Source organism: Protopterus annectens, chromosome 1.part1, assembly GCF_019279795.1.
Source record: "Protopterus annectens isolate FY-2018-M chromosome 1.part1, PAN1.0, whole genome shotgun sequence".
NCBI classification, from domain to species: Eukaryota; Metazoa; Chordata; order Ceratodontiformes; family Protopteridae; genus Protopterus; species Protopterus annectens.
The window spans coordinates 1,978,928,479-1,978,946,454 of record NC_056726.1 but is presented as its reverse complement, the minus strand read 5'-3'; the positions used below and the strand labels follow the sequence as shown (position 1 = coordinate 1,978,946,454).

Below are 17,976 nucleotides of genomic sequence, written 5' to 3'. Positions count from 1 at the left end.
AGAAAATCATGCACTGCAAAAATGTTACTTTTAAGAAAAAAAAACATTAACTTTCTTCCCCTCTCCTAAGTATTTTTCCAAAGATTAATGACATGAAGTGGGGCATATGATTTAAAGTCTCCTACAAGTTTAACAAAGTCAAAAAAGTCCAATATTTTCAGATTTTCTTGTTCTTTTATGTTTCTCAAATATAATTATGGCTTTGTAATCCCATATTTGTCAATTTCCAAGCTACTGGCTTTATTCCTGTTCATCTCCATCTCCCAAACCCTGCCTCTGCTTAATTTTCAACATACTTCTGATTATTCTAGTCAGCTCTTGGGCTTTTTTCTTTCTCTCAAGCACTTTCCATTGAAACACTGGAAAAGGTTTCACTGGCACAGTCTCTCTGTGGTCTTAATTACCAGAAGAACAAGAAGCAGAATCTCTTTATGTTCCACAGCTCACTTTTTGTTGGATAAACTTTTGTACTTCTTCCTTAGCATATCCTGCATCATGAAATGATTTTGTCCCTCCAGGAAAGAATATTTTGAAAATAGCAGGGTACAGCAGTTTGAATCTCACACCTGCTTCTCGACTTTCCCTGAATAGTGGAATAACTTTATTTCACTTCTGCCTGGCATACAATGAGTAATCATTCTCCACAAACACTCTGCTGTCTCCCACTTTTAGTACTTTGTCCTTCTGCCACACTTTTGTCAGAATCAGCTTCTTCTGCTGGTAGGATTGCATCTTTACTATTAAAGGTCTAGGTTGTTTTTTCATGGCCAGGTATGCAACATACACACAATGTGCCCTTTTAGTTAACAACTCCAGCTGTGGAATACCAGTCCAGTTGCCAGTTTGTGTTTTCACAACATTAACTCATTACATCCGAGTCACTCCTCCAGGTGCACCTGCAGTTAACTCCTAATGATGCCTCTAGGTGTCAAATATTGCTTGTTCATATTTGCATCAATAATTTTAAAACCATGCTATGTACACGGTTTTAAAAGATTTACTCTTAAAGCTTACACAACGGCAAACTCAACTGCATTAATATTTAACCTCTGTCTAGTGCAGGTAAATAGATATTAACTGTTGTTTTTATGATATTAATTTCTATATTTTATATATATATATATATATATATATATATATATACATATGTATAATGTTAACATTTTTCTAAATATCTCGACAACCAAGTAACAGAGACAGAACTCCTTGGCCTCATATGAAAGCTCCTTCAGCTAGATGAATAAAATGTTGCCGACAGTATGTGTGCAACTTGAATAGTTGCTAAGATACTGTAAGTTGTTTACAAAATATTACAAATGTAATAGTCACTGTGCTTACTGTGACTTATAAAATTCGGTTTAAGAGCTAGAACCTAAAAAATGCTACCACTGTAAAAATAGTTTGTGCTGAAGAGTTTGCCATTTATACCTTTTTCATAACTGCTTTGGTTCTAGAGATATGAACATTTGTTTGAAATGTGAGGGCATAATTTGATTCTGTCAAATGGCTTAGGCTTTGCCAGTTGTAACTTACAGTGCAAACTTCCTTCCATTGGAGTGAATGAGTTAACACAGTCTGTTCCTTCTAGTTTATCTGGTACAGCAGAAAATCTCAGCTTTTCCCTATGTGCTTTGTCATCTAATTTTATTATTTTTTGAAACATCTTTTCTTGAAAAGTCTCATATTCAGCCAGCCTTTTCTTCATTTCTACCTCTGATTTTTGCAGTTTTATCACTTCATCTGAATATCTGTTTAAAGCTTCTTCCATTTTTTTTCCAGCCTTTTGTTATTGAGCTGATATATTTCATCAGTGTTCCATATATTGTAATCAGATCTGTGTGCAATTATCTTATATTTTCCTCTAGAATACTGGAAGGGATGTCTGGAGCCTGCACTGCTTTTTGCTGAATAGAAGCAGTACTTTTCCCATTCAGTGTATTTTCCTCACCCTTTGTGTCTGATTTTCTTTTAGGTCCTCTGTATTTCTTTTTTTTTCTGGCATCCAGACAGTGTGCTTGCTAGTGAGTTACTGAAATTTACCCAGAAATATACATACACTGGCCTTCTCTTCTGAGTTTCTGTTTTCACACTAGGAGAGCTGAAGTTAAGCTGTTGATCAGTGTGCAGCCATCTTTGAAGTCAACCTAAACTCCCCTCTTGTTCCCAAAATCTAAATCTACTTCCCAATCACTGCTCTAATCTACACTCCCACCCCCTTCCATTCTCTCTCCATGGCTGCTGTACTTACCTTGCTAGAACTTAAACAATGTGTCAGGATAAGGTGCGGCAGCTTTTTGCCCAAACTCATATTGGAGTTTGAGCTTTACCACCAGCCTGTATGAGCTACAAGACACTCGTGCACCTGGCTTCAAGACAGTGGTCTTAAAGTGCTTGGGACTCAAGCACTTGTAGAAGAACTTGTGGAGAAGACTTCTTCTTACTAAAATTACTCTTCATTCTTCCATCAGTTACATCACCTTAAATCACAATATACTAAGAACATTGCTTACATAAAATTTCTAATATAGTGGGATCCAAAATACATTCTTATATCCTCTATATAGGTATATTTCCTCACTCTGAAACACTTCTTTGAACACTGTGCCTTCATATATCAGCCTCCACAGTCTGGTGAACTGTCCCTTAATTACAGTTTTTAATATGTGAGGGACAAAACTAGTTTGGTATAAATACATATGTTCCAAAGTAGGTTTGCTAGAAATTTGGGACTGGAATACATTGCATTTGATGTCTAAGTATATAATATTAGATCTTAGATTCTAAGTTATAAAGGATTTTGGTGCATGGAGTGTGCTGATTACACTCTTGATATTCGGAAAAAGGCAACAGCAAAGTGCCAGAGTGGTGTGCGAGTCAACTTTAACAAATGTTTATTTAGCAACCCCCCCCCCCCCCCCCACACACACACACACACTTAAGTTAACAGGTCTAGTGCTCAGCAGTAACATCTCCCTCTACTGACCAGCAAATGACAGCAGCAAAACAAAAGTGTGTCCCTAAGTTCCTATACAAAAAAACTTGCTAGAATAACAGGATTTCTGTTAGCATGTATTTTATGAGGGATACAAATTCTGAAATACTAATGTATGCCATTATTTAGTGAATTCAATCCTCAGTGGTTTGTGCAAAAAACACAGATATTTATTAGGAGTAAACCAAAAACATGAAGCAATAATCTGGTTATTCTGCGAAAATATGAACAGTTGAGAGACATGAATGGTAAGTGTAAATGTGATGTGCAGCATCATACTGCTTTTCTGACAGTGTCTGTTTAGTGTTCTATGGCTTCGAAACCCAACAAAACACTTTGAGATTTTCTTACCATATAACTAGTAGTACATGGAACAAATAAGGCTACATGCACTACAAATAATATAATCGTCTCAACAATCATAACCCTTAGTTATATGTTCTCAACATGGATGCCGAGATTCACCTCTTGAGCTTCACTCAAGAGGTGAATTTCTTGGCATTCGTGTCTCAAACACCTAATAAGAGGGTTATAATCAATGACACAATCATAATCCTCTATATGAAAATGGAACTCATCCTCTACTTGTAGAAGAAATAACTAATTTAACAGAAAAATATACAGTGTTATAAACAGCTTTGTACAAATACTGAGAAATCCTGGATTGAGTTCTCAATAACCTGAACATTCTAATACAGAATTACTATAATCTTTCCCCAAAGTAATCAACTGTTCACATAAACTGAAGATGAATAATCATAAATATTAAAGGACTAAGTCTTTACATCCATGTTGCTAAAAAAATTGAAGTTATAAGCAAGCTTAGTGTGCAACTTAGATTATTTATGTATATGACTAGAACTGTCACTAAGAAGCTTTTTATAGCACTTTTACAACACTTTATTTGGCCAAAATAATCTGGAAAATATATACGTATTAGCATTCAACATATTCAAAAATACCTTTCTAGACCACTAAAACCATCAAGAAAAGTGATTGAGTTTGCAACCACCATTTTAATGACCTTCTACTGCCAAAGAGTGGTAGTATTGACACAAAAAGCTTAATACATCAGGAATAGCCTTGGTAACGTAACAAATCATATGAATCTCATTTGAAAGTTTTGATGTTTTCAAGAAAACAACGAAACTCAAATCATGAGGAGTGACAACTGGTCATCCTCAGTTATTTTCTTCAGAAAGCTAATTGTTCCCACCCAAAATTAGTACTGGGTTGAGTGTAAGGAGAGGGGTGAAATTTGCCTTACACTGTGAACTGCAAACAGACAGTACAGCATATCCAGCTTTAACACAATTACTTTTCTAGCTAATATCTGACAATCAAATCAATGAAGGCACTATTATTTTACTGATTGCACTATCATAATAGCTTCCTAAAGTGCAAAATTATTTAAAAAATTCTATTTAGGCAATGGCTTTGGAATACTGGAATCATTTGAAAACGACAACACACTTGGATACACTTACGACTCGCTGGTTGACTAATGCAGCATGACAGTAGGACTTTTCACAATCAGTATTTTGTTTTAAAAAACAGTATTTATTATGTTGTAGCCTTCAGCAAAGTTTAAATGCAAAAATGATAAAAATTTTACTCCACAAAATATGATTTAAGAATAGAAAATAGACCTCTGCCCAGATTCACTTTTAACTCACATAAATGCTACAGATTCTTTTTCAAAAATCAGAATTTAAAACTACCTTCTTGAAAACAATAAAGTACATGACTTAATATTATCTCTAGGAGGTCAGCATGCTGCTTAGCCTTTGATCAAACACATTACATATGACACTCAAGAAGAAAAGTTTCATTCTGAATATTTTCATATTTCCAACTGTGCTGAAACTTAAGAAATGTGCAGCAAATGACTAGTACTTTGCTTAAAGTAGTCATTAAAACAATGTGGACAGCTTACTCTACAAAACTGAATAATAAGAAAATCAGATAAGCACTTACCCCAATAAATGGAATAAATTTCTGGCAAGAATCATCGTCAGGGCTGTGGAAAGATTATAAGGCTTTTAGAATATAGTAGTGTAGCTTATTTATGGAAATAGTTAACTTATACTAACACCTCATAAATATTGGTACCATTTAACTCAAATTCCACATACAGATACAGTGTTTGATGACAGTAAGAACAACCTGAACAACCTGGTATGGTATTTCCCCCTCCCTGCTAGATTAGATGCAGATCCTATTTAAACCATAGCCTACTCCTTACCACCATTAGCAAGGAATGCTCTATGTCAATTCAATGCATGTCATAGCATCCTTATAGCTACTGACCTCACAAAATCCTTAAAATTACTATGCTGTGCATCAGTTACCCTTCTTTGATAAAATGCTTCCTTGCATCAATTGGGCTGTCAATTTATGTTCCTCAAACTTTGTTATCCTGTTCTAGTACAGATCATGTTTTGAATGATGCTGCCCCACTGAACTATTTTCATTTCAATATTTTAATGTTTAGAAACTGCTTAATACTCCTGTTTTATTTTCCTTAAGAATACACTAATTTATTTTGATATTTCTTCTTATGACTTTTTCAGCTGATTCTACATCATGTCTGTTGCCCTCATCCAGCCATTTCCATCTTATGTATACCTTTGCAGACAATTGAGAAAATGGACAAGTCTAACAAAGACCATTCACTCATGTAAAGCTCAATGGTCAGACTGAACAGACCAAACAGTACTTTTTAGCAGATTTTTTCTGTGAAGAGCTTAACCCCCACACACCTATGCAGGTGGAGACATCCTGCAACCCCTTTCTATTACAATTAAATCTAATGTTGGCAATCCCCAAAGTAAGTTTAAACAATGTTCAGAAGTTCTCTTTAGTCAGCTGGTCCTAACTAAATAGCCTTCAAAGAAGCAAGTCTCAACAGAAATAACAGGTGGATGGAAGTTACCAGAACTTCACACAATATTTGAACTGGCAACTCACCAAATAGTCAATATGTGAGGACTCACCATATTGGAGGTGCCTGTACAGTAGACAGAACACTTGTATGTCTTCTCCTTTTACTGAACTCCCATCCCTGGAATGTGAATTTTTTTTGGCTAATAAGTGGTTTTCCTGCACTGCAGTTAAGGGTATTCATAGCTCTAGGATCAAATGTCAGTTTTCAGGATTATTTACAGGAAGTCAGATAAAAAGTATTTCTGAGAAAAATCTTGTAAATTTTCAAGGACGCCAGTGAGAGTTCGTTAAAACCTACATGAAAGTTTGAAGATCATGTGAGGTACACCTTAACATAGGAATAGCTGAATCTTGCACCAGAGATCTGTGAAATGTAGTTTGAAATTGCTGGTAATGGATCAGTGAAAGGGTCCAATCCTTTGGAAGTAACTTATATAGAGAAATGTGCCCCTTTACACCTATATGCTTTTCTAGCACTTGGCCTCTGGGCAGAAGTGAGAATTTGTGCTACCCTGTCAAGGTATGAAGGACCCCTTACAATTACTAGAAGTGGAGTAACTATGCAGCTAGATGGTGGGAGTCTTGCCATATGATAGGTCAGGAAGTTTCTGAAGGGTCTCAGACATACAGGCTTCTCCCGAAGATAAGGTCAAAGTAGAGTGAACCAAACTAAATGTGCCCCTTTACACCTATATGCTTTCCTAGTAATGGGCCTTTAGGCAGAAGTGAGAATTTGTGCTACCCAGTCAAGGTATGAAGGATCCCTTATCATTCCGAGAAGTGGAGTAACTATGCAGCTAGATGGTGGGGGTCTTGCCATATGGATAGGTCAAGAAGTTTCTGAAGGGTCTCAGACATACAGACTGAACCAAACTTGTTTAGGCCAATATGGCATTGTGAGAATGACCTTAAACTTGCTCAGTTTGGTTTTCTGAACGAATGTCAGAATAAGGGGAAAGAGGAGAAAGCATTTCTGAGTAACAGTATTGCTACAGGATGGATAAGTAAAAGAAGTTGACAGATTTGATACTGGTTGAGATGCAAAAAGGCCACAACAGAACTTCTCCTCAGCAACAGAAAAATCTTCTGCCTGGAACTTATAATGACTGGCTCCTACCTAGAACTGGAGAAATCCCCTAGCCTTCCGGGTGATCCTTCTGTGATGGCAGGTATTCTGAAGGAGCAACAGCACCTGAAGTCACTTTTTGACATTCAGGGAAGAGTGAACTGCATTATGCTACATAAAAGCAGAGCTGGGGGATAAAGTCCTCTAGGCCACTCAGATCAGTTACTGACCTGAGGTCCTTTGTCTTTCTGGGAACTAAAAAGAAATTGGATAAAAAGTCTGATCCTACTGCTCTAGTGCAGCACTTCAAAAGACCACAAGGGGCAGAAGAAGAAGATATTAAAACAAATGGCCACTATAAATGAAAAGCTTGACAAAATGTATGATGAAAAACTGAGTGGAGCATTGTCTGGTTATATTAAATCTAATGACAAATGATCGTAATGTATGGAAGGTGCACTAAACAGACTCAAGGAATCAATAACAGAGCTGCAGAAATTCTATAAATACTGCAATGACAGATTAACAATGACAGATACTGTCCAAGAAGAGGTAAATGAAAATCCAGATGAACTGGAGGACAGAGCCAGAAAAGAACCCAAGGTTTTCAAATATTCCTGAAGGTAAGTCAGGAAGAGACTGTTTAGCATTCATGAAAACATAGAAAAGTGAATGGACTGGGTTCCAGGAGTCTGAAATCCTTCTGGACACAACACACACAGTATATACTTCCTCCAGGGGCAGAATGAAGATTTCATGTCCTGTATTAATAAAATATCAAAATTACCAGCTAAAATAAACTATTCTGTCAAAACTATGGATGAAAAGGAAAACATTGCAACTGGATGGTAACAGAATATATGTGGACAATGACAAGAACTAGTAATAGACTTATTCCTACCTTCAGTTAGGGCAGGCATGTAGGTCGGAGATTTAAGACATTATATTTAGCAAGCTTGAAATTTTTCTTTCCAACTAGTGTAAACACTTTTTTCCTAGATTCAGACTAAGAATTAGCAGCACTGGAGAATTTTTTTTCCAGGGAAGATGCCAAAATGATCCATAAGATGTAGTGTCTGGAAGCGAAGAAAGAAGGAACAGGAGCTGGAGAAAAGAGGAACTTCCTATAAAACCATTCAGTGTGTTTAGATAGAGAGTGGAGGAAAACACAAAATAAAAAAAAGCTACTAGTACAATAATAGTCTCACTGACTAATGTAAAATTACCTTTGCTACAACAGTTACAGAAAATGCAGGAGAAACTGTTATCTGGACTGAAAGTAATGTATTACATGAAATACCGCAAAGTAAGTATTGGGTAGTACATTACTGAAAGTTATAATACAAAGGATCAGTAACATGTTGCACTAGTAAGGAATGGAGATGCATGGTGTACATTTAAAAAGTAAAATAGTTGTGAGTTAGGAGTTAAGTGTCTTTTTGGCAGTTTGTAGTGATGTTTTTTATGCAACAGGTTAGTTACTTATTTTACAGGATGGGGAACAGTGTTCACAAACGTTCTCCATACTAATTAATTGTAAAACTCTTCTAAAGGGATGATGTTTCATTTAGGGACTGGATTGCTGGGAGGATTGGATAATGCTGATGGGAGGGCAGGGGAATCCTCAGATAGCATTAGGCAGAAAAAAGAAGTTATGTCTTACCATAACGTTCCATCTGTACTGTTGATCCTCGTTCAGTCATTATGTATGGGTATCAGTTCTGACCTCGGAACCGAGCTGGCCATCTTCCAAGCTCGCATCAGCTACAAACTCTTGAGTGAAACTCTTATCCATAATTCCCCTCTCCCTGTTACCTCAGATTGAGTTTGCAAGTCAAAAGAAGGTAGAGGCTACCTCTGGTCAAATGACCATTTGAGAACCGGATGGTGAGATCCACTAGAAGCCACAGGAGGGGGAAGGAGGGAGGGTTGTAATGACTGAACAAGGATCAACAATACAGATGGAACATTATGGTAAGACATAACTTCTTTATCTGACATTGCTAATTCTTGTTCATTCCTTACGTATGGGACAGAGTCCCCAGCTACCTCCATTCCTGGGAGGCTCTCATGGAAGGACATTCCTGAGCACCATAGAACCAAAAGATGCTCTTCCCCTGGAGGCCAAATCCAATTTGTAATGATTGATGAAGGTATGAGGCGTAGCCCAAGTTGCAGCTGCACAGATGTCATGTAAAGAAGCTCTGGCATGGAAGGCAGCAGAAGTTGCCACCAACCTTGTTGAATAAGCCTTCATGGTAGTAGGCAATGGGATATTATGTTGTGTATAAATGAAGGTCACACAGTCTTTCAACCATCTAGCTAAAGTGACCTTAGCAACAGCAGATCCTAATCTAGGTCCAGAATAGGCCAAAAATAACTGGTCAGATTTACGAGAGGACCTAGTCCTGTTCAAGTAAAAGCAGATTTGCCTGTGAATATCTAGGGTATGTAGGCAATACTCTCCTCTGTTTGAATGATTGGGAAAGAAAACTGGCAATTCAATGGTTTGATTAATGGACATTTCAGACATGGCAGAAATGAAGGATTAGTTCTCAAAGACACTCTATCTCTATGAAAAATCAAGTATGGACTCTTGATGCATAAAGCTTGAAGCTCAAAGATATGTCTGGCAGAAGTAATGGCGACCAAAAACAAGGTTTTCCATGACAAATATCTGAGGTCGCAAGAAGAAGCTGGTTCGAAGGGTGGCATTGTCAGAGCTTGCAGAACTAATGACAGGTCCCATGGCTGAATAGGTTCACTAAAAAGGGGCTTCAAATGATTCACACCTTTTATGAAGGTTTTGCATAATTTGTGTGACATAAGAGAGAAGTCTTGGACACCCTCATGGAAATCAGATATTGCAGCCAAATGAACTCTAATGGTAGAGACTGATAGACCCGATTGAAAGAGGTCGGCCAGATACTCTAGTATTATCGACACCGGTGCTGAGAAGGGATCTACTTGTTTTTCTTTCAGCCAACAGGTAAATCTTTTCCACTTGCTTAGATAAGTAATTCTAGTGGAAGACTTATGAGATGCAATAAGAATGTCCAGTACTGGCAAAGAAAGATCATTCTGCCTGGCAATCAAGGGAATTGGAGGAGCCAAGCTGTGAGCTTCAGGCTATCCAAGTTGGGATGCATCAGGTTCTGCGGATGTGAGATCCGGGGTTGGATGGAGAATCCATGGTTGATCTAGCAGGTGAGGCCAAAGGAAGGGGAACCAAATCTGACGAGGCCAATATGGTGCTATGAGGATCACCTTGCTCTTCAACCGACGAGCTTTCTTCAGAAATTGGGGAATGAGGGGAAAAGGTGGGAATGCATAAAGAAGACCCGAGGGCCAGTCGTGAACTAGAGCATCCCTGGGTCACTGTCCCGGAGGGGGAATCAGGGTGAAGTAGTTGCTGCATTTGTAGTTGGTCGGGGATGCAAAGAGGTCGCAGCAAGGATGGCCCCAGCGGTGGAAGATCTCCGCCGCTATTAAGGGATTCAGGGACCACTCGTGAGGTTGTAGAATGCACCTGCTGAGTCTGTCTGCTATCACATTGGAACTCCCGGGAATGTGCGCTGCTAGAAGAAAACGGTTGGTAGCCATCGCCCATTGCCATATCCTCAAGGCCTCTTGACAAAGGGGGTAAGATTTGGTTCCACCTTGTTTATTGATGTACCAGACCACCGCCATGTTGTCTGATTGAATCGCAATTATCCCAGATGGCAGCAGTGGATGGAATGCTTGCAACGCCAGAAGCACCGCCCTCAGCTCTAGAACATTTATATGCAGTTGGGCCTCCAATTCGGACCAAGTGCCTTGGACTGTCTGTCCCAGACATAGCCCCCCACCCCCACCCCATCAGGGAGGCGTCCGTGGTCACTGTAGCCTTGGGTTGCTGGGGGGAGAAGGGGCGAGACCATTGTGATAGGTTGTGGGTCATCCACCAATTTAAATCCTGTTTGCACCTGTGGGTTACTTGAATCTTGGCTGAAAGAGGATGCTGAAAAGGATACCATTGGGTGAGCAGTAGCCATTGTAGAAGCCTCATATGAAACCTGGCCAGGGGGACAATAGTGATGGAGGCTACCATGGAACCCAACAGCTGTAGGACAGAGTGAGCTGTGGATTTCTCCCTTGAAAGGACTTGGATCAGTTGTTGCTTTATCCTTAGAATGCTGTGCTCTGGAATGGATGCTCTGCAATTCTTTGTATCCAAGATGACCCCTATGAATTCTGTGGACTGAGATGGGGTGAGATTGGATTTTGCCAGTTTATGGTTATGCTTAGCCTTTGTGTAGCGAGGAGAGAGTATGCCAGGGCTTTTTCCAACAGATGTCTGGTGGGGGCAGAAATGAGCCAGTCATCTAGGTATGGAAACACCTGGAATCCTTCTAGTCGCAAGTGAGCTGTGATGACTGCCATGCACTTTGTGAACACTCTGGGGGCTGTAGAGAGTCCGAAGGGCAGTACTCTGAACTGGTAGTGACTGGCTCCCACATGGAAGCACAGAAATCATCTTGATGACCTGTCCACTTTTATGTGGTAGTACGCATCTTGAAGATCTATCGAGCACATCCAATCGTCTTTTTCCAGAAGCGGGAGGATAGACTGTATTGTGACCATCCGGAATTGTTGTACTCTCACAAACTTGTTTAATACACTGAGATCCAAAATTGGTCTCCAGTCCCCGGTTTTCTTTGGCACCAAAAATAGTCTTGAGTAGAATCCGGATCCTATCTGGTCTGGAAGGACTATTTGGATGACTCTTTTTCTTAGCAGCTTTTCTATCTCTAGTGCTGCTTCTTCCCTTTGACTGGGTGGAACGTCGGGAAGGTTTTTTGAAGGGACAGGACAAAGATCGAAGGGGATATGATAACCTCTGGTTATAATCCTTTGTACCCAAGAATCAGTGGTGATGGTTAGCCAAGCAGAAGGGTACAAGGAGAAACGACCCCAACCACCTCCAGAGGAAAGAAGTTGGGCTGCTCTTCAGGAGTGCTGGTAGGATTGGCCAGGAAAAGAGTCCCTGGAACCCTGGTTACGCGGATACCATCTGCCCCGAAAGGGGCATCTTCCCTGTGAGTTTCCCCCTCTGCCTCTAGGGGAGAACTCGGCCTGTGTGTCACGGAAGGACCCTGAGATTTCTTGAACCATATCTTCCCACTCTTCTGATTTCAGGAGAAAGCACATTGAGGGGAAGAATAACGGACACCTACAGCAGAAAGGGTCTTACTGTCCTGTTCACATCTGGCCAGTGTACTTTTAACTTTGGGTCCAAACAATGAAGAGGCCTCAATGGGAGTCTTAAGAAAGGAAGCCTCTGCGAAATTGCACAAGCGCATCCAAGCTTGTCATCTCAACAGCACAACTGAACCCGCTACTCTAGTTGCTCCTTCTGATGCGTGAGATATCAGTCGCTTGGAGGAGTTAGATATTGACTCAATGGTGGCCAGCTGAGAGACCACTTTGTCACGGACTTCATCAGATACAGCACCAGCCAAGGTTTCAGAGAGCTCGGAAATCAAATCCCTTTGAAGCCTGGTAAAGTGTGCCATATAATTCAGGGACCTTATAGCAAAGGTCGCTGATGCAAAGGTGTGCTTCCCTATCCTGTCCAGTGCCCAGGACTCTTTGTTAGGCGGGTGGACAGTCTGGCTTTCTTCTTCCTCCAGATCCTTTATGGTTGCGGCCGCCACCACCACAGCATCCACAGGAAGACGTTTAGACCAATGGGGATCCGTAGCAGGAGGGGAAAAAATATTATCTGGCATCCGGGGAATAGCCTCAATAGTGTCAGGAGCCTTCCACCCATGCTGCACGACGAGCCGGACAGGTTCATCGGCAGGTGGAGTAACCCAGGAGGTAGGGGGCCAGGCACAAAAAGCCTGCAGGAGCACAGACTCCTCAGAGGTCGGATTAGAGGGCTGCCAGTCACCTCTCTGTTTAAGGATTTTGAGGATATCACCAAAGGATACCTCAGAGGGTGACCGAGGGGATACTTCCCCCTCATCAAAGTCTGTGTCTTCAGTGAGGGACTCCTCTATGGAGTCCATGTGCTTCCTCTTACAGGAACTTTTCCGGTGAACTTCCTCAGAGGGAGAAGCTGGGGAAGACAACGGAAAAGGGGTTTCCTGTGGGAATATGTCCTGAGGCCCTTCAGCCCGGTGTCCGCTAGGTGCGACTTGTGAACACAGTGGACTAGAGGAGGGTGGGGGATAGACAGCACAGTATTGCCAGCAGAAGCCAGAGCCTTCTCCATCAGTTGGAAGGCTGGTCCACCTGAAGAGGGGTGAGTGTCCAGGACAGGGGTCGCCCCTCCTCTAAGTGGCTCAGCCTGCCGACCCTGAGTCCCCGGATGGCTGTGAAGCAACAAATTACGCGTGTCACAACTGTCATCCCGGGTTGTAGCAAAACTCTCCTGCCATGAAGGCAACTGTGGTTCCTTAGTGAGATCCATAAAGGGAACCGTAGAGGGGGAAGACTGTGCTATATCAATGGACTTCAAAGGCAATCATGGAGGAGAATAAGAAGGGGTCTTTGGTGATGGGTGATCACCTCCCAAGGAAGGATAGGTCCTGGGGGCGGGATACCTCTGGCCAGAAGCACTTGATCCACAAGACGCAACACGTCATGTTCGGAAAGCCTTCTAGTGGACCTCATGGAGACTGAGGGAGAAACAGGTCTGTCCACAGAAGAAACAAGCTCAGTGCCCACCTCACCAATCTATACTGAGAACAATGGTGCCGAGACAGACTGGACTACGGGTGTCTGCACTGAGGAAATCATTGGTACTGAGGTCACGGTCTGCACTGACAAAAGGATCGGTGCCGAAGTGGTTGCCGGTACCGAAGCTGGAACCAACAAAATTGGTGCCAATAAATGAGGCGTCGGTTCCGAGAAAGATGTCGGAGCCGACGTGGTCAAGGTCTGCACCGACTGAACAGTCGGTGTTGATGTAGTAGTCACAATAGACTGAACCGAGGAGCCCCTCGGTACCGATATAGTAAAGGCTACAGGAGAAGACGGAGCTGAGATCACTGATGGCTCCGAAGGCCTTGGTGCCAAAGGTCTAGGCACCGAAAGCACTTGGGCTGACTGAGTGAGCTCTGAAGCAGAAACTTTAGCCTTCTTAGGTCTTGGTTGGCAGGAGTCCCCAGCCGGGGACGAAGGCAAAGACTTGGCCTTAGTAGGATCATCCAAAATTTTCTTATGGGCTCTAGGAGGGGTTGAAGCCTCCGACCCAGAAATAGCCTCTGAAAAGGGAGATTTGAGAAGTCCCTTCAGCAACAACTTATTTTTCCTTTCAATCAAAGTTCTATTGGAAAACCTTTTACAAATACCACAGGGAGGGTCAACAGATAAGTGGGATGCACCCAAGCAATAAATGCACAAAGAGTGTGCATCTGATGTAGGTAATTTGTGTCCACAATCAGAACACCCTTTAAATCCTGGACTACCTTTTTTATCTGCCATGATAGAAAAGGAGACAGAAGAAAAGGTACCAGCAATGGTACGAAAGAATACCTGAAGGTAATGAAGAAAAGGAAGGGATTACCAATGATGGTAAGGGAAAAAATAGCTTGCGGTAAATAGTGCAGAGTAAAGAGAAGAAAACTCAAGAAAATATGGTCGCTAAATGCGATAGGGTAAGAGACAACAAATTAGAAACTTTTCTGACAGAAAGGTTATATAACAGACTAGTCTGACAACAAATATCTATACTTAGCTCAAGAGAAGCAGCTTGACATGACCGAATGGCAACGCGGCAAATGAAATCTGAGGTAACAGGGAGAGGGGAATTATGGGTAAGAGTTTAACTCGAGAGTTTGTAGCTGACGTGAGCTTGGAAGATGGCCGGCTCGGTTCCGACCCATATGTAAGGACTGAACGAGGATTAACAATATCAGATTAGAAGTTCCTGCTGTCTAGGAATGATTTTTTAAACCAAAAGCTTGCAGTAAACAAGACTACAAACTGGAAATTAGGGTAGAGGCAGATTTTTAAAGAGTGACTTCACAAAATAAAAATGTTTTTACATACAGAAAATTAATTTGATAGAAACTTGTTAAAATAAAAAGTTAAGGAAGATGAATTACGTATAAAGTGAAAGGAAGCAAAAGACAAAAGCAATAGGTATTGTTTAAGAAAACTAATGTGGATGTGCACAAAGGTAGCAGACAGTAGGTTCTTTAGGGCTGTATGTAGGGGTGGGACAGAGTGGCATACTAGTAAATTTACTGTGCTAAAGAGAAAGAGAGAGCTTCATAATGAACAAAGCTAAATTTAAGAGGACAACAGTCTGCAGTATTATAAATAGTTGTGTGTAGTTTTAAAAGTTGGTTTGGTTATATCAAAAATCGCATTGCTTGTTTTGGTTGTGGGAACTGAACTGCGACTGCAATGCTGTGCACAAGGTGCAACTGGATATCAAGATGGTAGAGAGAGAGAGAGAGGAAGTGAGTAAAAATGAATTTAGAGCACAAAATATTATGAGACTTAAAATTTAGTTATGCTATAGCTGGAGCGACACCGAAGATCACAATGGCAACACCAATGGACTTTCCCTTCCTTCCGGTCATGACCAAAGGGAGACAAGACTCGAGATCAACCAGCAGGGACTGCTACATGTGGAAATATTCGTCACAGCAAGGCCGGGAAGCAAAGAAATCTCGGAGATGAGTGACTTAATTTATGAAGAGTGCTCAGTACTAAATAAAGGACTGAGCTTTATTCCTGCATCTTCCACCAATGTAAGTGAAGTTCTACTAGATCTTAGACTGTTTGCCCGCAATGTGACTCTTAAACTAATGTTTGAGAACACAGCTGGATATACTGACTTTACGCTAAAAAAACTAGCACTTTTGTACCACAATTTCCTGCACAAGTGAATACTTTTATTAGGGCATGCGAGGATGATTTATACATTTTTTTTTATAATCTACACATAGGAAGTTGTTTTTTAACCTTAGTAAGATGGAACAGCGAGCCCTTACTTCCCGTGAAAATAATCAGTGTATCTGTATTATGCCTGCTGATAAAGGAGGCTCGATAGTTATTCTAGACACGTGAATATGATAGGAGAATGATTTTGATGTTAAATGAAGACAATATTTATTTGTTGGTGAATAGATCTAAAGTGAATAATATTATCAGATATGTACATGATGTGTTATCTGAAATGCTTTGTGAAGTCACTCTTTGATAAGATTTTATATGATTTCTTTATGTTATGCATCCCAGAATATCTACCATTAAGGGATTGTCAAAAATCCACAAAGAGTGAATAATCCCCCCATGCGATTCATAGTCGCCGGTGAGGGCTGGGTAACACAAACTTGCTCTATCTATGTGGAAAATAAGTTAAAGAATGTTTTGCAACTTTTTCCTAACATACTGAAGGATACTAAACAGTTTTTGAATGGTCTATTTGATTTTAGTAATAATTTACATTTTTCTACAGATTTATTAATAGTGACTTTAGACATTAGAAATCTATTTGCTTCCATTCCCCATGATTATGGCATTGCAGCAATCAAGTACATGTTGCCTCATAAGGGTGATTTCACTAACACCATACCAACAATATATGTCTTTTGCTAGATCTCATACTGAAGAATAATGTTTTTTTTTATATACCAACAATATATATTTGCAACAGTGGGGTATTGCTATAGGGACCCCCTGTGCAAATTCGTATGCTAATCTAGTTCTAAGTAGATGGGAAGAAGAACATGTTCTGAATAGTAATGAATTTAACGAGCAGGTTTTATTTTATCGTCATTTTGTCAACAATGTTTTTATGCTGTGGAGGGGGACCCAACAAGAATTAGACTTATTTGCTACATTTTTGAATAATAATACAGATTTTCTAGTCTTTACTATGATGTGCTCTAATAAATGGATGTACACTTAGACATAGATGAGACTGGCCATCTTGGCACTTCTTTGTATCGTAAAAACTGCTGGAAGAACAGTCTGCTAAGCCATGATAGTATGCATCCCAGGCATATCTATCCTACTGTTATCAAGGGACAATTCATGAGAGTTTCAAAGTGATGTACTTCAGAAACAGTATTTAACAAGGACATGGACCTACTATCTAGTAATTTTATAGAGAGGGGTCACAACAAAGATAGAGTCAGCATTAATAAGAAGATAATTTGTGATGGTAGAGCTACTACCTTAAGACCATACTTTTCTTCAGTTCATGCTTCTGCTGTAGATACTGGTACTAAGGCTATTAGTAAGATCAGACCTTCTAAATTAAGATATACAACCAGATTCACAAATGATGTAGGTCACATTTGTGATATTATATGTAAGAAATGGAAATTCTTAACTATTGATGAGAGAACCAGTTCTGTGATAGGAATTAACCCCTTCTTTAGCTTTAGAAATTTTTCAAATCTAAAGAGACGTTTATGTAAGGTTAGAGGTACATCTTTGCATTTTAATGCTTCAGTGAGACTAGGAACTTTTCCCTGTTGTAATTGTGGTGCATGTGGCAATATTTCAAAGGAACATTGTTTTCAACACCAGAGTTTGGACTTAAAATTTGATCCACGCCACTATATGGATTGTAGTACTCAACATATAGTTTATTTAGCTAACTGTGATATGTGCCAATGTTTTTATGTAGGGAAAACGAACAAAAACTAAGAGACAGAATATTGAGGCATTTATATGATATCAGGAGAAGGCATGTGAGAAATGCATTAGCAAAACATATACTACTAGAACATCCAGTGCATAGTTTTTCTTTCAAGGGACTTCAACAGATATACCCTAGTAGGAGATGGGGAAATTTGAAATCTAACTGAAAAAGCTGAACTATGCTGGATACTTAGGCTGAAAGCTGGTAGTTTTCCAGGACTCATTGTCTGTGTTCCTTTAAAGCCAACATTACAGAGGCGGAATATATGTTAATTGCTTTGGATTCACATCTATATCCTGTTGTCATGTGTTTGAATGC

At 40.2% G+C, this 17,976-nt stretch overlaps 1 protein-coding gene across 2 annotated transcripts in view; it reads right to left on the bottom strand.

Annotated features, from left to right (window-relative positions):
- The window catches only part of LOC122813124 (phosphofurin acidic cluster sorting protein 1-like), a 3,500,289-nt gene that overhangs the window by 1,007,097 nt on the left and 2,475,216 nt on the right, over positions 1 to 17,976 (bottom strand). For both annotated transcript variants that reach the window (XM_044085266.1, XM_044085275.1), the window contains one exon: positions 4,970 to 5,012. In XM_044085266.1, coding sequence (XP_043941201.1) covers positions 4,970 to 5,012 — 43 coding nt within the window. The remainder of the gene's footprint in view (positions 1 to 4,969; positions 5,013 to 17,976) is intronic.